Source organism: Mytilus trossulus, chromosome 7 (assembly GCF_036588685.1).
Source record: "Mytilus trossulus isolate FHL-02 chromosome 7, PNRI_Mtr1.1.1.hap1, whole genome shotgun sequence".
Lineage (NCBI taxonomy): Eukaryota > Metazoa > Mollusca > Bivalvia > Mytilida > Mytilidae > Mytilus > Mytilus trossulus.
Window position 1 is genome coordinate 10,041,014 of NC_086379.1, and position 27,079 is coordinate 10,068,092.

The 27,079-nt window shown below is 31.8% G+C and overlaps 1 protein-coding gene across 1 annotated transcript in view; it reads right to left on the reverse strand.

Moving 5' to 3' along the window:
* Positions 1-241: 241 nt before the first annotated feature.
* LOC134724612 (degenerin unc-8-like) overlaps positions 242-27,079 on the reverse strand; it is a 45,301-nt gene continuing 18,463 nt past the window's right edge. Inside the window, exons 5-14 of the mRNA XM_063587739.1 lie at positions 26,771-26,851; positions 24,775-24,866; positions 24,309-24,472; positions 21,500-21,586; positions 18,288-18,408; positions 15,128-15,203; positions 9,167-9,224; positions 4,707-4,795; positions 2,699-2,774; positions 242-769 (exon numbers count right to left, since the gene is read on the reverse strand). Coding sequence (XP_063443809.1) covers positions 632-769; positions 2,699-2,774; positions 4,707-4,795; positions 9,167-9,224; positions 15,128-15,203; positions 18,288-18,408; positions 21,500-21,586; positions 24,309-24,472; positions 24,775-24,866; positions 26,771-26,851 — 982 coding nt within the window. The 3' untranslated portion in view covers positions 242-631. The remainder of the gene's footprint in view (positions 770-2,698; positions 2,775-4,706; positions 4,796-9,166; positions 9,225-15,127; positions 15,204-18,287; positions 18,409-21,499; positions 21,587-24,308; positions 24,473-24,774; positions 24,867-26,770; positions 26,852-27,079) is intronic.

A 27,079-nucleotide genomic window follows, 5' to 3' on the forward strand; every position in this document is an offset into this window, starting at 1 on the left:
CAAATAATGTTTTCATATGATGCTCGAAGTCGAAACATTGTCTAAAATATCGTTTCAAGTGGAAGATGGATTGTTGCTTCAAAGAGATTTGCGATGTATTCACAATCCGAATGATTTTATTAAGAAGTTTATTGCAAGTTTTATTAGTTGTCAGGTTTTAGGTATTCACAGATAAGGTCTGAAGAAAACAAAATAACAATTCCCCATCTTTTCATGTAAAAAAACAACAAACACATAGATGATGAATGAACACTTGTTATATTTACTCAAATTCCTTTTAGCTGTTCAAAACGGTAAATTGTCTTGGCGAGCACTATGAGTTGTGTATGAAACATTTTACACATCATTTTATATAGTTATTTTAGAATACAAATAAATATGTATAAAATTTGTAAGACATAATATACATATAGTTACAAAATATCATGATCAGCTGATTGTCTTATGTTATCACGGTTCGTTTTGAAATATATTTAGATTTGTTATAAGTTCATAATCTGTTGTAAACGTTAAATCTAGATCCTATTGAAGAAAAGTTTCATTTTGAATTCTCCACATCAATTAAGGCTTCTGAATTATGTCTTGTTTAACTCGATTTGTATTTTCTTCTTCTCTCGATTTGCCTCCTTTGTTAATTTCTGAAACATCTACATGTAACAGCAAGCTTGATGCACTCTACAAGTAACTGTATAAGTTCGAAAAAACTTAAAACTGAGAATCCAATCCATAGGCCTACAGCGCCACCAAAATCTGACATAAACTGGGCATTCTGGAAAGAGAAAAGTTATACAGGTTTTAAAACTAGACGCTATCAATATAAAAGAACTTGTAATAGTTATTTAAAGATTATTGAATTGAAGGGTTTGCTGTGCATATACTGATTTTGTGTCACGGATGGATAACTTTCTATCAGACAACTGTATAGTTTGGTGAAGACCATTGAAATCGTTTAAGAGTATCTTTAACAACGATATATAAAAAGACTTAACAATCCTCACTTTATAAGATCACATAACTCAATTAAATATAATAATAATTGCCTTTGGATATTATAGGATTTTAAGGGCAAACGATACAGTTTTGATTCTGTGGTGATGTTACAACGAAATTTTGCATACAAGCTATTTTTCACCCAGTCAATTAAAATATGTTATGACAAATATTCCTTCGTGTGTTACTTTAAGAGACAAATGAAGACGAAATTTAAACTTTTGCTGTTTGTCTATCTTATTTAAAATAAAAGATTCGTCTGTGACTCAGTTTTGAATTCCATAAACTTTGGTGCAAAAAAAGTCTTCACACATTATCAAACCTAATGCCATTAGAAAAGGGGTCCATGAACTCGTTTTCAAGTTCTATAGTTTGATTGATAAAAATCAGTCAAAAAACGATTCTTTTCCCGATATGTCACAGTTACGGGGCGCCGAATGGGACTCTTGTGGTTTTGTACTCAAAATTCAATTTTGTACGGACAAAAGTGACTTTTGTTCAACAAAAATGAGTTCAGTTTAACAAAATTTGTATCATACTACAAATTTGTAATTTTGTCATACAAAATTATCTATCAGCGGACAAAATTCACTTTTGTCATGACAAAATTCATTTTTGTTACACAGACTTGACTTTTGTTACCTAATTTGAAAATTGAGCGACGAAAGTCAATTTTGTATTCAAATTAGTTTAGTTTGGTTTCTGTGAACTAATTTGCATACAAAATCGACTTTTGTTACACAAAATTGACTTTTGTTACACAAAATTGACTTTTGTGAGACAAAATTGACAAAATTGACTTTTATGAGACAAAATTGACCAATGTGAGACAAAATTGACTTTTGTCTCAACAAAATTGACAAAATTGAATTTTGTCTCAACAAAATTGACAAAATTGAATTTTGTCTCAACAAAATTGACAAAATTGAATTTTGTCTCAACAAAATTAACAAAATTGAATTTTGTCTCAACAAAATTGATTTTTGTCTCACGAAAGTCAATTTTGTCGTCACAAAAATTAATTTTGTCGTCACAAAATTGACTTTTGTCTCAACAAAATTGACAAAATTGACTTTTGTCTCAACAAAATTGACAAAATTGACTTTTGTCTCAACAAAATTGACAAAATTGACTTTTGTCTCAACATAATTGACAAAATTGACTTTTGTCTCAACAAAATTAACAAAATTGACTTTTGTCTCAACAAAATTGACAAAATTGACTTTTGTCTCAACAAAAATGATAAAATTGAATTTTGTCTCACAAAAGTCAATTTTGTCTCACAAAAGTCAATTTTGTCTCACAAAAGTCAATTTTGTCTCACAAAAGTTAATTTTGTTTCACAAAAGTCAATTTTGTCTCACAAAATTGAATCTTACCTTACACAATTGACTTTTGTGATTTAATTTCCATATCAGGTAACAAAAGTCAATTTGGTATGCAAATATGTTTATATTTGCATACCTTGTAGACAAAATTGACTTTTGTCATGACAAATATGAATTTTGTCTACAAAAATGAATTTTGTCATGACAAAAATGAATTTTGTCTACACAAATGAATTTTGTCATCACAAAATTGAAGTTCTCACAAAACAAGTCTGTAGCACATAGTTTTGTAAGACAAAAATGATTTTGTTATGACAGAATTGAATTTTGTACAAAACCACAAGAGTCCCATTCGGCGCCCCGTAACAGTTCATACTCACCTCAATTTCTGGAGTTTCCACTATCCTCTCGTAATTCAGATCTTCGTAAAATATGTCAATTTTAACGTAGTCTAAACTAAAAACAGGAAAATTTATATAATAGTGGAAATAATTTACTCCCGATATCGGACACAAAGTTTAAAGTGTCGTTTTCTCATCTTTACGATACCATGATACTCGGGTATTTCATTTTGATGATTGATTATGATAATGGATGAATGATTGATTACTGATTATTGATTATTGATTGAATATTGATTATTGATGAATGATTGATTATTGTTTATTGAACGGAGGTTTCCCAAGATACCTGTGTCCATTAGATAGTTGATCGAACATTCATTTCTTTACCACCTATAAAGATACAGACCAACAAATCAGAAGTGCTCATTATAACCTCAGGATTTCAAAATTGAATTTGACCAAAGCTATCTGGTGACACATTAGAAATGTTATTTTCTTCCTGTATAAGACATACTTGAAACATAAGTGGAACTTCGTATACGTTTCTACTAAACTGTTTGTATCGAAAAACGATATTGTGACATTTAATATGTTTTTGGAATTTTTATAATACGTTTTCATGGTGATATATTTGAATAACCTCACATAAAAAACAATAAAGGTCAACCAGAATGGACCTCATGCAAAACGAGAGTAACGTTTTTAGCCAATTTTTTTTAAACAAGTATGAATTAACGTATTATGTGATATAACTAAAAAAGGTATTTTGTTAATCAGAAGAAGCGATTTATGTCACTTATTCCAATTAAAAATATTTAAACCTTATACTTTTGGAGTCAATGTTAAGTAAAATAATCGCCAAAATTCCTTTAACAAATTATATGCTCGATTCTCTTCCTGTTCAAATAGCTTTTGACTATGTATGTGTAACTATTAATCTGTTATTGATCGAGACCAAGGAACTTTAGTTTTGAGGTCATTGGCCAAACAAAAGGAAATTGAGATCAAGACTGTAGGTCGCAGTCTTGTCGGATATCTTTCCCAAAATTTTAGTAACAAGAGAAATTTGGTTAAAATGGTACCGTGTAATAGAAGTTTTCTATCATAGAATGTTTGAAAAAAGTTATATGATGATACAACCCATAAACAAAAAGGAAGAGACTTAGCGTTATTCGATGCGAGATCTCTTTTATAACGATGTAATAGAGTTCAAGGACAAAGGTCAACTTGATTTTCAAAGATCTTTAATTTGCAATATAAGATACTATATACTGGTTCATGATAAAACCGTGCCATTGTCATAAGGTTTGAATTTAATATACATTTAACATTCAAAAGATTTTAAATGAATTGTAGTTTGTAATTTTCTCTTATTTCATCTGATACATGTAGTACATTAGGGACGACATCAAAAGTTCAATGTAGGATACAAAACTTAATTCAGATAGTTTTTTTAATAATCCCTCTACCCCCATCTTAACTTAACTTAGGAAAAAATTATTGACCCATATATGCATATATGTAAAATCGATGTAGGATAAACAAAACTTGCAGCAAGTTAAACCCCCACCCCAAACTATTTGAATTAAGTTTTTTATCCTTCATTGATCTTTTGATGTCGTCCCTTAATTAAACAGTAATATTGACATTGATGTGTAGTAACCAATTATAAAAACCAGAACCGACATTTATTTACTTCATTTCACCATTTTTGCTTTTATTTACGGAGGCCGTAAGGGGACACACACAAAAAATTTGAAAATATTGTTTCTAATTCGAGATCACGATAAAACATTACCGTTTTCTCGATAAAAGATATATATATATCGTTATGTCGATAAAACGAAATTGTTATATCGAGATCTCGGATTATTAATTGTTATCTCGATTCATTATATCGTTATCTCAATAACACGGAACTGTTTTATGGAGATCTCGGATTATTATACCGAGATCGTCATATAACAGTTCCGTGTTATCGAGATAAAGATATAATGAATCGAGATGAATCAGATTTTATCTTCTATGTATTTGTATTAAATACCTTCGTGATTGGACGTCTTCGGTATCATAAAGTGAAGCCTCATAGCATTTGTTTTTAATATTAAAGCATACCCCTTCTTTCAAAGTTTGCTGAAAAGAAAGATATTATATAATCACATATCATGCCTACTATAAGTAAAAGAGTATAAGTAAGAGTATATGTCATGGAACTCAAATGTAGATTCTTTTCAAACGGCATTTGACATGTTAAGGCTACACTTATATTCCTAGTTCTCAATTTAAAGGGGCAGGGGCATTGGCTGTCAAATTCATTATATGTTTTATAAAATACTCAAACGTATATCTAAATTATAAAAAAGGGAATTTTTCAAAACAAAACTTTACATTTGTTTACAAAGAAGCCTTTTAATTGATATCTACATGTATATACAATTGTATATGGTATTGTGTATATTGCGCATATGTCAGTAATAGTATTGTCTAGGTTTGCACTGTATGAATATCTTATAATTATGTTAAAGGGACGCTAGAAACGAGATATAACAACAAAAAATATGATTGTTTAAGGTCCAATCATTAATGAAATTGATATAGTGAAATAAAAATTCGCTTTTAGCAGACCGTTCGGTTCAGTTTTGTCAAAATAAGCTAAGAAAAATTGAAGGTGAATAATTTGATATCATTAAATCCGTATTCATCATGAATTTCATGGGAGCTTCAATGTAACCACATAGCTGAATCTCATAGAGATGGGTTACGAAACAGCTAGGCGTGTTTCAGGTAGTAAGACAACATTGAAAGTGTAACAATAGCAAACAATTTGATTGACGGATTCGATCAACAAAAAAACTCATTGTTATACAGGTAAAAACGATTATTATCACATTATTTTAACCTGTAATATGAAATTAAACAGACCTAGAAAAATCCAATCACACGAGTTCTGTGTCTATGGTTATGTTTACAACGGGTCGTACATGTATAACCGTCGACCTAGTTTTCGGAAGGTCAGCCGGATGGTTAATTAGACGGCGCCTAGACTAACTAAATACAAACAAAATGCCGGTACATAATTTTGAATTTATGCATCGTAAGTTGTTCATCTTAGAACTTTATTTCGATATAAGTTTTAGTATGAATCCTATATGAAAATTTCAATGAGAATTTGAGACAAATCGGTGAAAATGAATTTGACAGCAAGTGACCATTAGAAGACTTTGAGGAAGATCAGTTTAAAAAATAAAACTCATTTGTAAAGTAATACAAATAAAAGTATCTGTGATTTTAATAAAAATTAAACAGTTATCAAAGGTGCCAGGATTTATATAATTTAGTATGCCAGACGAGCGTTTGATCTAAATAATGCCTGCGTCACACATTGGCGTATAGACCGGCGTGCACCAAACGTACAGAGAAAATTGACAAAGTCGGTATACATTAGTTTGAAGTACGTCGAAATACAAAGGTAAACGCTTGGTGACCGCTACAACTCAAGGATCAAGCTTGCGTATAGCGTATACCTATACGCTAAACGCACGTTATACATACTCTACATGCGCGTTTAATATAAGTTTGAGACACGTTTAGGGCTTGTTGTATACGCTTCGTGATCGTTCGACTTTAACTTAATCGTATGCGGGTGTGTTTTTATCAAATACCCCATAATAGAACGTCCAAAATACGACCGGGACGCGTCTTAAATACGTTCAAGAAACTGTTTTCCTTCGTTGAGTGCTTCCCATCTACGTTAGACAAACGCCAGGCATAGGCAAACATACGTTTCTTGAACGACCGATAAACGCTTAGGTATGCTTGTTACAGCTATGATTGACAGGTGGAATGCATAAAAAATTACTAGCTTTTTTGACAGCGTACATGACTTGTTAACACGCCCCGCGTACGTCGGGGGCAATACGCTGATGTGTGACACCTCTACATAAAAGACTCATCAGTGACGCTCATATCAAAATATTTATAAAGCCAAACAAGTACAATGTTGAAGAGCATTGAGGATCCAAAATTCGAAAACAATTGTGCCAAATACGCCTTAGGTAATCCTTGTATGCCTGGGATAAAAAAAAACTTAGTTTTCGACAAAATTCAATGTTGTGTAATCAGGAAATTTATAAAAATGACCACATTATTGATATTCATAACAGAAGTGATTTAAAGTTCTCGACTATTTGTTTTTGTGTATGACATTACTTAGTATTCTGTTACGTTTATGGGATGATATCTGACATATCTAGTTTGCTCCCTTCCTTAATTGCGTGCCTTTGTATCCGATGACAAAAATCATCTAAACCTAAGCCACTAAGCAAGCAGAATTTAAAAAGCATTCTCAAAACTATACATCAAATGTATTTTTTGCAATACAGATTCCTGTTCATCATCACATTGGTGTCTATTGACCGTTGAACAGGTACGAAGCACATCTTGTTGCTTTCGTGGTTTACTTCATTTCTTATAAATTTGATTATTAGGGAGAAGAACGGGATCATTATCACGGCTGGTAATCTACACATGCAGAAAATTTGGTTCTGCAATGAAAAACGTGAGAGGATCGTCCGGTTGTGCTTGAGTGGAGTAATTATCACCGCTTCAAAAGGTATGTACATTTCTAAATCGTAATTTTCTTATTCAACCGATCAAAATATTGACAAGAGTGCACACGCTGAAATGTCTCGCCTTCTTTACTAATCATAGATATTATGTTGATAGACCAAATATAAAGCTTGATTACAACTGTCATGAAGCAAACAATTAAAGATCATGAAACAGGAATCAGATGGAAATTTACCACCAACTAGAGGACCTTGATTTTGCTGTCGACCTAGAACTACTGTCTTCCAAATTCCAATACATACAACTGAAAACAGATAAACTTCAAGAGAATGCCAGCAAAATAAGACTGAAGATTAACACCTCTAAAACAAAAGTAATGCGGATGAACACCACAAATAACAACCATGTGAACTTGAATAAGAAAGACCTAGAGGATGTCGATTTCTTCACTTACCTAGGAGGAATAATAACAACAAAAAGTGGCTGTGACAATGACATGGACAACAGGTTGATGAAAGCTAAAGCCCAATTTAGCAGGCTAGGAAAAATATGGAGATCGTCGGTACTGTCATTTAAAACGAAGGTCAGGTTATTTAACAGCTTAGTCACATCAGCCCTACTATATGGATGTGAAACCTGGAAAACAACCGAACAAGACAAGAAGAAATTAAACACCTTCCAAAACAGATGTCTAAGACAGATACTGAAAATAAGATGGCCTGATACAATATCTAATGAAAACCTTCACATAAAAGCTGGAACAAAGAAGCTAAGTGATGATATAATAGAACGAAAATGGAGATTGATTGGCCATGTACTAAGGATGGATACCAACAGAATATGCTCAGTTGCACTCACATGGAAACCTGAAGGAAAGAGGAAAGTTGGACGTCCCAAAACCACCTGGAGACGGACTGTAGAGACTGAAAGAACATCACTTGGATGGAACAGCTGGGCTACAGCAAGAACAAGATAAAGACCGTGTAAAATGGAAAGAATGTATCAGGGCCTTAAATGCCGACCGGCATGAAGAGGATAGATGAGGTGAGGTGAGGTATAAATCAAAATATTTAAACAAACATCAACTATTGTGTTTTCACAATCGTTTTTTCCCAAATAAACAATAAAGAGGAGAAAACTATTTTCGTACAAAATACATATTGGGCTAATACGGAAAATTAAAATTTTTACTCGAATCATTCAAGAAAGTAAAACAGTTTTTATTCTTCTTCGTAAAAGATATAATATTAAACCAACATTCCCAAAATTTATTTCAAGCTTCTATTTCATATTTTACTTATGCACTCAACGTGTTCATAAACAATCTCAACAAATATTGGCAACTTTCAACAACTTATAGCTTGGATATAAAGATATGATTTCACGTCCCCTCACGCATTCACGATGTCCTCAATCAGAACCGATCACCTCACGCATAAAATAATGAAAACGTGTAGTTTTTAGATTTATTACATCATACGCGACGCCCAAAACGACATTTATTCCAATTGACCGAAAACAAACTAAATTTGAACTTGTAGGTCTGTTAATATAACCTATTACAGACTAGTGGAATAGCTCTGGTAACATGGATGGAGGCGATTATAGATAGATAGATATTTTTATTTTTAAAGTACAACTTTGTACATATACATGAAATACAATATATTACAATTCTAAACATTAGCAGTCAATTAACATGTATATTTATACCAACCAGCCTTTAGAGGCTTATAATGCAGTCATTTATGCACGAACAATTATATCAATATATTTCAAATCCATTAATCGTCTTAATCCTTATTATATCAGAGGCTTTTTCTTTTTTTTTTATTAAATGGAAGTACAACATCTACAAATTGTCATCTTAATCTAAGACCATTAAGTTTTTTTATCTTTCGATTTCTAAATAACTTTTTTCTGAATAATACTTACCAGATATTTTTCCGATGGCCAATTTCGGTGACTGATGGTTTTCAAAAATTGGTTTTCCCTGGAAAGAAAATCAATTTAGGCACATGGGCCCGTATGCAGAGAACTACTCAAATTAAGATGTGTTCCCTACGAACGGATATTTCCACATGTCCAACGATAAATTAGTACTACGATTGAATTTCTTAACTTAAGTGGTTTTATGCATACATCCGTTTCGATTTTATGCTAATACAATACAACAGAGTGCATACGCTGATACACTTATATTTGAGGAACTAAATTATGTTGAAAGTCTCTAAGATTAACTTTATACATTATCATAGTGTACTACATCTTCAAGCCATTGTTCAACTACTAAATTGTCTGTTTTACTTACTAGTACACTTGGTACAATAAAAAAACCTGATAATTAATTGTCAAATAAGGCCTTTGAAAATAGAAGAATTAATCACTTTTGGAGTGTCGTTGGAAGTACTTGATGAATTGCATGCATATATTGGTGATTTTAAATCTGTTCAAAGTTTTGATTTTTCTACCCTATATACCACTTTGCCTCATATTCTTATTAAGAAAAAATTCACATCCCTTATTAACTGGGCATTTAAATAATCGGAATGCGAGTATATGTCTTCAAACTCCTGTAGATCATTTTTAGTAGCAATAAACAAAAGAACTATGTCAATTGGACAATGCTTTGATACTATTTATGCGCTTGAATTTTTACTTGATAACATTTTTGTTCGCTTTGGAGATTCCGTATATCGTCAAGTTATTGGAATTCCAATGGGGACTAACTGTGCACCACTTATTGCGGACCTGTTTTTGTATTGCTATGAGTTACAATTTATGACAAAAATTAGCAAAAACCCATCGAAACAACATCTGATACACAAATTTAATAATACTTTTAGATATCTGGATGACATTTTGGCTCTAAATACTGATGATTTCAGTATGTATACTAAAGACATTTATTCTGTTTATAAATTTTGAAATTATTATGAAACTAAGGTTTCAACTCCCTCAGGCAAAGTTGGCTTTAGACTAATTTGGCTATTTATTTTTGGTATTTTTTACATATAGCTCTTCAACGATTTTCGGTACTTATACATCTTTTGATTTCAAATGTTTGGCTTTGAGCGTTCCTGATGAAGGTAAATCCAGAAAAGCGCTTCGGACATAATAAATTATAAAACGTGTTGTTTTCCATTTTTTACATCACTGGGTCGATACCTCTGCTGGTGGACTGTCAGTCGCCGAGGGTATCATCAGCTCAGTAGTCAGTGCTTCGGTACTGACATGATTTAACATACTTTACTAAAATTGTCTGTTTATAAATTTTGAAATTATTATGAAACTAAGGTTTCAACTCCCTCAGGCAAAGTTGGCTTTAGACTAATTTGGCTATTTATTTATGGTATTTTTGACATATAACTCTTCAACGATTTTCGGTACTTATACATCTTCGGATTTCAAATGTTTGGCTTTGAGCGTTCCTAATGAAGGTTAATCCAGAAAACCGCTTCGGACGCAATATATTATAAAACGTGTTGTTTTCCATTTTTTTTAATCCTGTTGAACTTACTCTAAATAAAGCTTATACTAACAATGACAACTGCCCTTTCCTCGATCATGATATCTATATCATTAACGGAAAGCTTAATACTAAAATTTATGATAGAAGAGATGAAGGAGTTCCCTTGTCACCATCTTACGGTGTTAATATATCTCAAATTGTACGATTCGCTCGTGTAAGTAAGAATGTTTAAGACTTTAACGAAAAAAAATATGCATTACTGAAAAATTATTACACCATGGTTATCGATATTACAAACTCGTCAAAACATTTACTAAATTTTATCATCGGTATAAGGACATCATTCGTAAATATAGTTCAGCATGCAGACTTCTTACACGTTCAGGTATTTCACATCCAATATTTTATGGAAATATTCATTTTAAAGCACAAAAATTTCAGTATCCACCTCAGAAGCTACAAAACCTTTAAATAGGGATATAGTTACGATACTTTTATCAGGTCATTAAAGATTACATATTTTGGCGTTAATATTGATTCACTTATAGGGTCTTTGCATAGGAACTAAACACATTTATTTAACTCTTTACCGTTCCTCTGACCCGAATTCGGGTCATAAGCACTTTTTTGCGTAAAATTTGGATTCAAACCTTAAGTTCTCTGTAATTTGACTATCAACAGATTTCACCAAGGGCTTAAATGAAACCTGTGAGTTTCAGATACACGTTAAAATGGCAGTTGTGTATTTTGGGGTTGACCTTTATGGTAAAATAAAGCAATTAAACTATCATCGTTTTCATAAAAATCAGCTAAAATTTAGTAGAAAAAACTTTAGGATTGTGTAAATCTTGAATTATCAAAACATTGTGTTTGGTTTCAATAAACCACAAAAATCGGTTCATTATGGATTGTTTTCTTTCAGTTATGTGTTGATTAAATTCTACGAAAAACGAATACAAACAGTGAACATTGTCAGCATGTCAGTAACTTTCAGCAACTATTTCTTAGAATTTCTGCCCATACCAGTAAAAACGTGCATATTGTGGTTCCAGAGTCCAAATAGTATAAATAAAATGCATTTCTTACTACTTGTGTTACTTGGTTTTGACATTAAATCATAATAACCCCCACCATTTCCCCTATTTCCCCCTGGTTTACACACCAGTCCACATTGTGTGTTCTTTTAAAAATGAAAAAAATTGTAAGGGTTCCGCGGATCCTAGTGTCTCGCCTACTTTTGCTGTAAATTGCAGGCTCAACAAAATCGACGGGAAAAAATCAATAAAAATATTCCGCTTGATACTGTCTTTTGATTGTAAGAAGCTTCTTTCGAAATTCGGTAAAAATCCAGGATAGTTTATGAATCTTATAAATATTTTAAAAACTTTAACTGCAGACTGGATGTAATGTTAACTGGAAGAAAAACTAAGTTCATTCATAAGTAAAATACAGATACACAGGTACAAAATATTAACAAAATTTCCTTCTAGATACTAGCTTTTGATTATAAACAAGCTTCTGTCCAAGTTTGGAACAAATCAAAAATAGTATACCCACAGAGTTAATGTGTTGCAGGCAGAAAATCTAAGTCCATTTAAAGTAGAATACGGAAAAAATGGATTTATCGTTTTACAAAATTTACTTCTTGATACTATCTTATGATCATAAACAAGCTTCTGTCCAAGTTTGATACAAACCAAGAATAGTTTAAGAAAGTTATTAAAATTTTAAAAACTTTAATCACAGAGTGAATTTAATGTTTTCCTGCAGAAAAACTAAGTCCATTTATAAGTAAAATACGGAAAAAATGGGAATTGTTTTTTAACAAAATTTACTTCTGGATACTATCTAATGATCATAAACAAGCTTCTGTCCAAGTTTAGTAGAAATCCAGGATAGTTTAATGAAGTTAACAAAATTTTAAAAACTTTAACCACAGAGTGAATATTTGTTGACGCCGCCGACGACGACGGAATGCAGGATCGATTAGTCTCACTTTTTCGACTAAAACCGAAGGCTCGACAAAAACCAATACCAATATTAAACATCTTGACTTGAATTTAATTTAATTCTAAATTCAAATTGAAAATGCTTTGTTCCTTGTGACAAAGTTAATTGTCTGTCTTTTGGCTATAGTCGTTTATAGAATAATAGAGACATACATATTAAGATAATATATTACAACTCGGTAACTAAGGGGTGCTGAGGCTGCCAGACTTTTTGTTTTCTGTCTTTTAAATGATTGTAGGGATAAAAGTGTGGATGCACTTCAGTTGCAGAGTTTAGCTACGTTTTTTACCCAGAAAGCTCGAAAATAGCAATTTTGACCCAAATCAACACATAGCATGTTTGGTTATAAAAATTGCTGTTTCTCACATAAATAGACCATTGAGGGTTCTTTTTCGTGGCGATGTTATTCCTAACATTGTATTTGAATGCTCTGTTGATACTATTTCTATAAATAAACTTCAAAAAATTACATTTTGAATCGAAATTTTATACAATTTTCCGATTTTTTTGTTGTTGTCACGTGACATCGGACTGATTATCACGTGATCAAACATGACAAAAAAAATTACAAACCGGTCATTAAAATTACTGAAAAACTATTTTCAATAAAAAATCTTAGTTGATAAGTCTACAAACAGTAATATGAAAGTTATGAATGATTGAAATTTGATCGTTCCTCTGCGGCAAAAAAAGTGCAATTTTTGCCGAATGGTAAAGAGTTAAAGACCAGTTGTTGGCATGACACGGGTTATGTTCTTCTCATATATGTTATGATGGTATGATACTAAAACCCTCACGGAAAGGATTGTGCCTGATATTCATATGATGAAAACATAATCTTTCATTCAGTTAAATTGAAGTCTTGAGCTGGCATGTCAGTTAACTGCTAGTAGTATGATGTTATTTATGTATTATTGTCATTTTGGTTTTTTTCTTTGGTTACATCTTCTAACATCAGACTTGGACTTCTCTTGAACTGAATTTTAATGTGCGTGTTGTTATGCGTGTACTTTTCTGCATTGGCTAGAGGTATATTGGGAGGGTTGAGATCTCATAAACATGTTTAACCCCGCCGCATTTCTGAGCCTGTCCCAAGTAAGGAGCCTCTGAACTTTGTTAGTCTTGTATTATTTATAATTTTAGTTCTTGTATACAATTTAGAGTTTAGTATGGCGTTCATTATCACTTAACTAGTATATATATTTGTTTAGGGGCCAGCTGAAGGACGCCTACGGGTGCAGAAATTTCTCGCTACATTGAAGACTTGTTGGTGACCTGCTGTTGTCTTCTCTATGTTCGGGTTGTTGTCTCTTTGACACGTTCCCCATTTCCATTATCAATTTAATATAAACTAAAACTCAATGATCCATGTGAACGAGTCATCGATAAATGTCAAATGACAAAACCATACCAGACAGACATGAATAACATAAAGCCTTTAGATAACGTTTTTACTTGATGCGAAAGGGGAATAAGAATATTTATAAATTGCTCGTTGCTAGTGAGGAAGAAATTTCGGATTGGGATTGACATTGCTTTTTCAGCACTTGTTGGTTTATTAATTTCTTTGCATAGGGATGTACATTATGATTTTGTTATAAAATAGAACAAGTATGTTTTAAAGCAAATGCTAATGTATTGAATTCATATAACATAGTTTAACACTAAATTCAAATACTTCTTTCAAATTTGTATGCATAAACCAGAGACACTAAAGAAATTACCAAAAAACTTAGCTGAAAGGGACAACATTTATTTGATTCATAACATACGAAAACGTTTAATATCAAATTAGAAAAAAAACCTATAATAAACAATAAGAAATGGATAAAACAGTTATAATGTAGTACGGAATCAAATGAGGTTGTAATTTTGACTCAGCAAGCCAATAAAGAACGGACATGATTAAAATCAAAATGTCCCCGACATTTTGTCGCATGGGCATACAGAAAGATTTTTTAAGCAGGCGAATCACATAAATGAGGTCAAGAATAATAATCACATGACAACCATAAGAACATAATGAACAGCAAGCGTGAACGCGGAAATTTCTCGCCTCCTTTACTAATCATTGATATTATGTTGATAGTCCTTAATGTAAAGATTTACTACAATCAGATTCATGCACCCAGGAGATTAACAGATTAAAAAGCGTGATTTTTTTTAAATAGTTAAAATATTAAGTTTTCATTCCAATTATTGTTGAACTTTTTAATTTGAGATATAAGTTTGATATGTTGATCTGTTATATTCCTGTGTATCTAATAAATTTGACCAACTTCTACATATTAGTCAGACCTTACGCGTACAGTCCAAATACTCATACGGTCTGGAATAGTAATACATTGTGAGTGTACTGATGGTTATTTTTTATGTTAAAAGCAAGACTTATAAGACTCAAAAGACTGACATACCTACAAGGATTAAAGCATTCACACTCTTCTTTTCTTTTCTGTTGTCTTTTTCGCTCATCATGCATACATTTCAGTTCTGCCAACAAAGAAAAATTGTCATAATTTGCATGTTGGTTGAGCGTCTTTATCTATTTTAAATAATTTTCTCTGGTTTTTTATTCTGATTGTGTTGTTAATACCTGTACATTTCACACTTTGACTTTAAAGTGGACTAATTTATAGTCAAAGAAGGTGTGGTATGAGTGCCAATGAGACAACTTTCCATCAAAGACACAATTTGTAATAGTTATTGATTTATTTCACTTCACAGGGCGGAGTTTAACCGATTCGCTTAATCGATTTATTAATTTCGACCAGCAGTATACTACTGTTGCCTTTATTTATCATACTAGAACACACCCGTGACATCGCGGGTCCGTGACTGAACTAAAGTATATAACTATGCGCAAGCCTTACTTTAGTAATAGTATTGTCATCTGATAAAATCATGCCGATTATAAGATACACAGTTTTCTCTGCTTTCAAATCTTTCTGTTTGAACCCGTCGAACTGGAACTTATCAATTATTGGTCATGATAAATACTAATTATTTGGAAAACAAAAGGTCCTGGAATGGAGTATTTTTTAATCAACAGCATTCTCCTATATTAGTTATAAATTAAGTTGAATTCTTTAATTCGCTGTTTTGAATCACTCATGCCCGCTAACAAATTGAAAACTGTACCCATACGCCTTATTTTTAGTCCAGATTTTTAGTATTCGTATTGTTATCTCAGAAAGTCTTACTGATTAAAATACTACAATACTGTGATTATGACCCGTGTATATAGCATATTAATCCTGCATACACTGTTTGGTGGTGCCCCTGTCAGATGCGGAACGTACAGATAAGGTAATAAGTAACAGGTGATTACACTATTGGTATCGGTATCGGACTCGACCCGGAACTTCTTAATTATTGGCAATATTAATTACGTGGAAAACAAAAGGGCCTGGAGTGTTGTAATTTTTAATCTACACCTTTGTACTATATAAGTTGTATATAAAGTTGAATTCTTTGATTCGTCGTTTTAAGATCTTTTAACGTGATGACGGCTGACAAATTGGACCTCGCAATTTTAGTATTATAGATACTAGTCTATCTAAATATAGGTGTTTTAGAATAAACTCATCAATGAAGTATGTTGTTATGGTCATTGATCCGGTTAAAAATATAAACACTGTATGTCTACTTGCAAATTTAATAGTGAGACACAGTGGTAGATTATATTGTAAAACGGAGTTTAAAAACATGTATTATAATTGCCACAGTTTGGAAATCGGGAATATGAAAAACTTAGAATACTAACTATGACGGCGGTTGCAAAATATGAATATCTCGTAATTCTTTAATGTTCATTTATTAGTAAAATAGGTTAAAAAGGAATTTTATTTACAAATTTTACTTCTGGATAACATCTTCTGATGATAAACAAGCTTTAGTCAAATTTTGGTAGAAATCCAGCGTAGTTTAAGAAAGTTATTAAAATTTTAAACATTTTAACGTTAACTGGAAGAAAATCTAAGTTCATTTATAACTAAAATACGGATACATAGGCTTATTTTTACCAAATTTGTTTCTTGATAGTATCTTATGATCATTAACAAGCTTGTGTTCAAGTATGTTAGAAATCCAGAATAGTTTAAGAAAGGACGACGACTGAATGTAGGATCGCTATGTATCGCTTTTTCGACAATAGTCGTAGGCTCGACAAAAAGTAACATATATTTATCTTATGTTTTAATATTCATTTAACGTGACTCTACTTAAACATCCTGTCATTGTGTTATTTTTCCATGGTATAATCAATGGATTCTTGTCTTCAATTTATTTTCCAATGTGCTTTGTCTATATGCCTTTTTGTGTTTCTTTGTTACATATAACGTGGTTGTGTACTTATAGCACAATGTTGACTGCTGCACTCCTAGTTTTGAATTTTTTACCTGTCATTTCTGTTTGTATTGTTCACACATTATGTCAATATAATTTTATACGACTGTCATACATATGTACAAGCAAGAGATTTAGCTAGCGAAATAACCAGGTTTATTCCACTATTTTCCGAATGTATTACAATGTATATGTCTCTGGTAACCAGACTCTGCTTTCATATGTACAATGACTTTAATCACAAATAAAATACCTGTAACAAGTCAGGAAAATGACAATTGTTATCCATTTGTTTGATGTGTTTGAGATTTTGATTTTGCTGTTTGATTAGGGACTATTAGTTTTGAACTTTCCTCGCAAATCATTTTTTTCAAGGATTTGTATTGACTGTAAAAATCTTTGGTATTTTTGTGAATTTACTTGCTATTCAAGATTTTTTTTTAAATTAAAAATTATATTCATTTTGGAGCACCCATTTTGTTCTGATATTCATTACAATTCCATCATCACTATCTGGAGATAATTGGATGATAAAATCATACGAGTAAACTATTAGCAGCTGTTCGTTTGAGTGGTCTGATAAAATGTTTATGTGAAGCAAAAGCTCATATGAGCATTTGCAAGTAAGGTGTTCAACATTCAAACTAAGTTGGTTGCATCATGCAGAGACATTTATTGCAATGTAAATATTTCTGTAGAAACCAGATTGCATTCTTGTGTCATATGTAAAAAGAAATAGTTACAAAATGCTCCTCTAATCTTCATATAAAAACTTCATGTGTAATATAATTCTAGTTTCTAACGTTAGATTTAATGAGAGCTTACTATGAGCAACTTGTTTGCACCGTTTAATAAGGGGATGTATAGTGTACATTTCAGACCAGCTATATTTGTTATGTGGTAAAAGATGACAAACCTAATGTTTCATACCATGCCAGTTACATGACTTCGGAATTTTATTAAATACGTCTTAACTATCTTAAATAGATTCATATTTCGTATAAATGTAAGAAATCAACGTACTTAAGTTTATTTCCTGACGATTTTCTACCTATTGATTATAATTTTTTTTAATAAATACGACACACATGTTATCCACAAGGCAGAACATAATAAGATGTAGAATTACCAAAATCACAGGATTTATTTAATTTTGTCTAGTTCCACAAAACCTTAAAATCAATTATATTTTTACCGGTGTTCAAGTTAACAATTTCTTCAAGTACATACCTGTGTGATTTGTACATACTTCAATTACATCGGACGGCCTACGAATGATTTCCGTCGCTTCTGGTACATGACAGCCACATTTTTGGAAGGTCTTATTATGGGAACACATAGTCTGACATAGCTAAAAATAATGCTTCATAGTAAAATTGTAAAATAAAATGACAATTCTTCAAATAAATATAATTAAGGGAGATATGGGAGGGGGAAACGAAGGTGATCATAAGATATGGCTCTTCTTCAGAGTTGGCAAGCTCCCCTTCAGTTCAAGATCTAGTGTTAAAATTCATTATCCACCCGATGACACTAATGCCTTTACTGTTAAATTACATTTTACATATGAACAACAGTGTGTAGTTTACAAATGTAGCATCAAAACATGAGTATGCAGTTCTTAAGGGTATAAGATTCTCAGAAAAAAATTACACATTTATTTTTCATTACAAATTTTATTTATTACCTTAAGTAGTTGTTACTTTATCATACGGTACAAAACTCATTTCCAAAAATCAATTCGTGTTGGCGCCAGGTGACTTTTAAAATTTAGATATCATTGAAAAAGCTCAAAATTATCTCCCTTTGGTGCAAAGATGCCATTTTTGGGGGGAAAGACGGCTTCAAGCCATGAATCACCTATGGGGTTGACCAGAGTTACATTCCTTCACATCTTTCATTTTGTTTTTATAGTGTTGAAAACCCTCTAACAAATCTTACTGAGATTGATGAGATGGGGAGACACAAATGAATAGATTGACTTTAAACACTTTTTTACACATTTCCCTTCTGTTTCTATCGAAAATATCGTTTATTGAGCCTTCCTTTACACTATTTACTTTTCTTTAACAATCCGGAAAAATCAGTATGACGAAATATTCAAAATATATCCTGAGACTACTATAACACCAATCTCTGTGTTATAGTAGTCTCAGCTATATTATATTGTATAGTGACGTCATTGTTGGAATGCCACACCAAGGATTTGTATAGTTAGACACTAAACAAATCCTTGGCCACACTACGCAGAAGCAGGGATATCCTTCACTGGTTAATTAAATCATTCTCAAAGATTGTGCACTAATTAAAAATGGTATCTATTAAATTTAAACATAATTATGTTTGCTGTAGATGATTCAAACATCAACATGCAATATTTTAATTTATGGGTCAACAACTTTCAAAGTAATCAAAGTCCGAGGAGGTACATGAGATTGGGGAGAATAACAATTTTTTTCTTTTTTTTCTGTAAAACTCTGTTTTGAAAATCTTCCTCCAAATTAGGAACACCCCAATTTATGAGTTATTATTAACTAAAGTCAACACTTTAAAAAAAATTAAATTAAAAAAGTTGCATTTTGTAGTTAAACCTATTTATTCATGAAATTTTACAAATATTTCAAAATGTAGGATTTGGAAACAAGCTTCACAGGGTATCACCAGCCCAGTAGTCAGCACTTCGGTGTTGACATGAAAATCAATTATATGGTCATTTTATAAATTTTCTGTTTACAAAACTTTGAATTTTTCGAAAAACTAAGGATTTTCTTACCCCAGGAGTAGATTACCTTAGCCGTATTTGGCACAACTTTTTGGAATTTTGGGTCCTCAATGCTCTTCAACTTTGTATTTGTTTGGCTTTTTAACTATTTTGATTTGAGCGTCACTGATGAGTCTTATGTAGACGAAACGCGCGTCTGGCGTATAAAATTATAATCCTGGTACTTTTGATAACTATTTACACAACTGGGTCGATGCCACTGCTGGTGGACGTTTCGTCCCCGAGGGTATCACCAGCCCAGTAGTCAGCACTTCGGTGTTGACATGAATATCAATTATATGGTCATTTTATAAATTTTCTGTTTACAAAACTTTGAATTTTTCGAAAAACTAAGGATTTTCTTACCCCAGGAGTAGATTACCTTAGCCGTATTTGGCACAACTTTTTGGAATTTTGGGTCCTCAATGCTCTTCAACTTTGTATTTGTTTGGCTTTTTAACTATTTTGATTTGAGCGTCACTGATGAGTCTTATGTAGACGAAACGCGCGTCTGGCGTATAAAATTATAATCCTGGTACTTTTGATAACTATTTACACAACTGGGTCGATGCCACTGCTGGTGGACGTTTCGTCCCCGAGGGTATCACCAGCCCAGTAGTCAGCACTTCGGTGTTGACATGAATATCAATTATATGGTCATTTTATAAATTTTCTGTTTACAAAACTTTGAATTTTTCGAAAAACTAAGGATTTTCTTGCCCCAGGAGTAGATAACCTTAGCCGTATTTGGCATAACTTTTTGGAATTTTGGGTCCTCAATGCTCTTCAACTTTGTATTTGTTTGGCTTTTTAACTATTTTGATTTGAGCGTCACTGATGAGTCTTATGTAGACGAAACGCGCGTCTGGCGTATAAAATTATAATCCTGGTACTTTTGATAACTATTCACACAGATTATTTCAATTGTATTGTTTTTATATTAGTACCTGTATCCCTGTGATGAGAGTTGTTACTGGGAACTTTATAAATGGAAATTTAAAACTGAATAGATTTTTCAGTCCTAACTTTCTTAGGAAAAGAATTACAAATCTTAAGAGTACTGTCACAAAAAAAAATGAAATAGAAACAAGGGCCGTCTTTCCCCTCAGAGATATTCAGCTCTTTGATTTTGCATTAAAATTGAAATATCTTTTTTAACTCATAGGTGACCTAAATTTTTTATTGGTCTTTTCCAATAACCTGTATATAAACTAAATAATTGTCAAATTTAAGCGATTTCTGTAATTTAGTTCTTTTTTTATTTCGATATTACCGTTATTTCGCCTATTAGTTCAAGAGAAGAAAAGGACATTAACAAAAATGTATGCTTCTTTCGAAGGCAGATTGTGAGCGTAAATGAACTGTGATCCCATATTTTTATTTCATTTTTTTATTGAGTATAAGATAAAGTCAATTTATAGAAAAATATAGCAAAATCCTATATAAAATTAAAAAAAATAATATCTAGACCCTCGAGCCCCATTAATCAGATATTTTGTGAACAGATACAATTAATAATTAATTAATTACTTTTTTTCTTGTTTTTATTCAGGATGTTGCTTATATTATTCGACTCATGGTTTTACGACCCAAATTTCAACTTGATTTCATTTGTATATATTAGAAAATGATATTAACTGACACATGGTTTTTAATTTAAAAAAAATTGTTATGTACTCACATATCGAGTATACTTATATCCATATACGTCTTTATATGTATCTTCACTACAATTTCCATATGGTTCATCTTGTCTTTCAATGGTAACCTAAACATTAGTGTACTAGTATTTAAATAATTATTAGAAGGCTTCGACAACATTTGAAGTGAAAACACACATTTTATGATAACAAGAGTGCACACACTGAAATGTATCGCCTTCTTTACTGATCATTGATATCATGTTGATAGTCCTAATAATACAGCTTTATTACAACTGTCACATAAACTTAACATAACCCAGAAAACTAAACATTGACCTTTGAAAAATGAAAATAAGGTTAAGGTCAGATGAACCATGCCAAGTAGGCATGTACAGCTAACAATTCTTCCATACAACAAATAAAATTGACTTATTGCTTATAGTTTAAGAAAAACAGATCAAAACACAAAAGCTTAACACTGAGCAATGAACCGTAAAAATTGAGGTTAAGGTCAAATAAAACCTGCGCGACTGACATGTAGATCATGAAATATTTCCATACACCAAATATAGTTGACCTATTGCATATAGTATTAGAAAAAATGGCCAAAACTCAAAAACTTAACTTTGACCACTGAACCATGAAAATGAGGTCAAGGTCATATGACTCCTGCCAGGTAGACCAGTACACCTTACAAACATTCCATACACAAAATATAGAAGACCTTTTGTATACAGTATAAGAAAAACAGACCAAAACACAAAAACTGAACTATAACCACTGAACCATGAAAATGAGGTCAAGGTCAGATGACACCTGCCAGTTGGACATGTACACCTTACAGTGCTTCCATACACCGAATATACTAGACCTATTGCTTATAGCATCTCAGATATGGACTTGACCACCAAAACGACCTTGCATGGTACGCACTTACCAATATAGCTATTCGATTACTTATAATAAGAGAAAATTTAACATTACAAAAAATCTGAACTTTTTTTTCAAGTAGTCACTGAACTATGAAAATAAGGTCAAGGACATGGGACATGTGACTAACGGAAACATCCATATACAAAGTATGAAGCATCCAGGTCTCCCACCTGCTAAAATGATAAAGCTTATTAGAAGTTAGTTAAAGCCGCTGCCGTCGCCGCCGGATCACTATCTCAATGTCGACCTTTCTGCGACAAAAGTTGCAGGCTCAACAAAAACTAAGCAAAAGTATCAAAGTCAATAGACCGTGATTGAGGGGGAGGACCAACAAATCTCTATAGAAATGAGAAATGCCAATATTCATTCAACCGCAAACCAATGAACAGTAACTTACCAATAGTGGTTCCCCCATAAACTAGACCTAATCACAATCTAATACATTGTTGACGCCGACACCGGAAACAGCATACAGTACCTATGTCTCGCTTTTTGACTCCGTCAAGCGAGACAAGAATCATAGACAATAATAAGGAATAGTACGCTAAGGCATTGAAACTGACTTCTCATATGATAACATTAACAATGGGTAATATTTAGGCATTGTAACTGACTTCTCATATGATAACATGAACAATGGGAAATATTTAGGCATTGAAACTGACTTCTCATATGATAACATGAACAATGGGAAATATTTAGGCATTGTAACTGACTTTTCATATGATAACATTAACAATGGGAAATATTCAGGCATTGTAATTGACTCTTCATATGATAACATTAACAATGGGAAATGTTTGGGCATTGTAACTGACTTTTCATATGATAACATGAACAATGGGAAATATTTAGGCATTGTAACTGACTTTTCATATGATAACATGAACAATGGGAAATATTTGGGCATTGTAACTGACTTTTCATATGATAACATGAACAATGGGAAATATTTAGGCATTGTAACTGACTTTTCATATGATAAAATTAACAATGGGAAATATTTAGGCATTGAAACTGACTTCTCATATGATAACATGAACAATGGGAAATATTTAGGCATTGAAACTGACTTCTCATATGATAAAATTAACAATGGGTAATATTTAGGCATTGTAACTGACTTCTCATATGATAACATTAACAATGGGTAATATTTAGGCATTGTAACAGACCTCTCATATGATAACATGAACAATGGGAAATATTTGGGCATTGTAACTGACTTCTCATATGATAACATGAACAATGGGAAATATTTAGGCATTGTAACTGACTTTTCATATGATAACATTAACAATGGGAAATACTTGGGCATTGTAACTGACTTTTCATATGATAACATTAACAATGGGAAATACTTGGGCATTGTAACTGACTTTTCATATGATAACATTAACAATGGGAAATATTTAGGCATTGTAACTGACTTTTCATATGATAACATTAACAATGGGAAATACTTGAGCATTGTAACTGACTTTTCATATGATAACATTAACAATGGGAAATATTTGGGCATTGTAACTGACTTTTCATATGATAACATTAACAATGGGAAATATTTAGGCTTTGTAACTGACTTTTCATATGATAAAATTAACAATGGGAAATATTAAGGCATTGTAACTGACTTTTCATATGATAACATGAACAATGGGAAATATTTGGGAATTGTAACTGACTTTTCATTTGATAAAATTAACAATGGGAAATATTTGGGCATTGTAACTGACTTTTCATATGATAACATGAACAATGGGAAATATTTAGGCATTGTAACTGACTTCTCATATGATAACATTAACAATGGGAAATTTTTGGGCATTGTAACTGACTTCTCATATGATAAAATTAACAATGGGAAATATTTAGGCATTGTAATTGACTTTTCAAAATAATAAAATATCTTACCATGCGTATGCCTATATTTGTTTCACTTGCTGTTGGCACAAAAATCCCTCCCTCATCTGGATATGGGTAGGTATCACGGTCATGTATCTGTACTCGTGCCCCGTACCCTTCGGAAATCTCGTTGAGATATTCGAGTCTGTCCATATAAAGAACTAACGAAAGTCCTAAAAGATTCAAGTTAATTGTATTGAAATGCATAAATGCTCACGTTTTTCAATGGTTTAAACCGTTATAATTGCCAGATGAAATGCCATGAGACCTTTGATAAATTTATCAAATCTCACATGCGCATTTTCCTGTATTTATTTTATGTTTATCAATCGCATGGTCTTTAATATATATAACAACTCTCTTTCAAAAAATTGACTCTATGGTTTCAATCTTTATGGTTGAACATGATATATAAATTCTGGATTCTTTAAATTGTATACATAAGTTGCAAAATCTAAACAAATTAAAAGTTTACCATTTGATGGTCCTGCTTTGGAAATCTTCCTATCTCCTGTTATAAGTGTGAAACAATTCCCATACACGTGATGCGGTACTACCGTGAAGTTGCTGTAATATACAAATTTATAATTTTCAGATAGAAATATAAAATCATTCATTCTCCAAGATGAAGAACTGAAACGAATGGGCGCTCTTAACGAGACTGGTGTACACAGGGCTATTGTGCTATTAAAGATTATGGATTATTAAAATCAAGTTAATTATTCGTGGTTAAGAAGTATGTAATTCTAAATAAGACAATACAAAAAGGTAGTCAAAATTGACAAATTGAAGAAGTACAATGCCTATATCATGCTTGAACAGATAAGAAAATAGAAACAACATTGAAACCCCCATTTTGAATGAATCAAACATTTAAGAACATTACTCGTAGCAAAATATTTAGGGAAAAACTCAACTGAAAAAGAGGAAAACCCATGCAGTGCCTGCACAGAGGAAATGTCTTTTATCCAATGAAATTTTTTTTTTTTTTTAAATTGGCTTCTCCCGAATATGAAAGCTATGTTTTGTCCCTCTCTCTTCTATCAATCTAAAATCAAATTAATTAAGATACCATATATTGGATTTGAAAGAGAGGGGAAAATGTAATAATAAATTTGGGAAACAAATTATTGTCAAATATTCACAGAATGTATTAATACATATACTAAGGTAGAAACATGGTAAATGGGTGTTTTTCAATAAAAACGTATTTTCTTGTCCTAGCCACTTTAAAAAAAACATGTGTTTGATCTTTGCAAGTAATTTTTTGTGCAGTCAGTACATTGAATTAGTTGAACATTTTAAAGCAAAGAAACAGTTTATTTTTTAGAGGGATTGATAAGATATTGATTCCTGAATGGTCCAAAACAACCAAAATGGCATGTCCCTAGACCGCCTGTTCAACAATCATACTCAAAAATATCGTAAAACAGTGTAGAAATAAATATTATTTTTACTTAATATAAATTCTTTAATAATTCAAAAGTATGTTTAGAGACAACTTATTTCAATAAACAGCTTTTAACATGGGATTTTTAATTTCAGAAGGTGTGTCCCTAACCAAATGTCCACTACGAAACGGTCATTAAAATTTGCTAAAAAACAGTTTTATAAAATCAGTGTAATTTTTGTTTGCAAGACATATAAACATTAGGGTCTTACAAAAGAAGTGATGCTTTTATAACGGCAATTAAATTGTTGGTAAGAAAAATTGAGCACATTAAATGCACCAGAGTGATACCGTATTTTTGTAATTGTCCACTACGAAACGGGTCAAATCTCCTTCAGTATCTGGTTTTAAAATTATGAAAAAAATATCAGTGTACAGCTTAATACATGCTTTGATGAATAAAGTCAATCTTTATCCTATTGCAATATAGGGATTGTGGGGGGAAAATAAAACATGCGAATACGTCCCCTACGAAACGGTCCCCTACGAAACAAGTATGGGAGAAAAACGTTTCGTAGTGGACACTACCACTACCATGCAGTCTTTTTTTAATCTTTTTTCAATTATATTCGTGCAAAACAAATAACAAGGGTTAGTTTCATGTAATTTTTATTATGTTTTTATTAACATATAATAGGGTTGATGTCAACTACGAAACTTTTTGTCCACTACGAAACGGTTTTGTCCACTACGAAACGCATCAAAATGTCCACTACGTAACACGAGTTGTACCTTCATATGTGAAGTACTGTCTCCTCTTTATCGATAAAAATGGTTTTCCAATTCAGAGAAAAAAATGTGATTTTTCTAGTTTTTAAAGTAAACAGTACGCAAATTATGAAAATTATATCATTTTAAAGAATATTTAAGATTGCAATTTTTGTTTACAAACAGGTCTATAATAGAGGTATTCAAATTAATTCTTGAAATTAAATTTTAGACAAGTTGATTTTCCACTTTTTTTAGGGCTGAAAGTTACGCTTTTATTGAAAAACGCCCAAATATTTAGTGTAAGTATCACCTTGCAAAACATTTAAATTTTCCAAGAGTACATGATATCAGCATATCTTCTATTCGATGTCCCATTTCTTCTTTGGTTGTACTGCAAAAAAAAATGAAAACCAAGAACTCAAATTAATAAATATGTGGTTGTTGACTGTAGAGGAACAAGAATAAATATACTTGTGTTAAGACTTCTTGTCACCTTTATTCTACTACAGGAATCAAAATAAAATACATTACGATTGAATTGAAACAAGAGTACACATGTTGAAAGGTCTCGCATACTATACTGACTTTTGATTTTATGTTGATTGTTCTAAATATATAG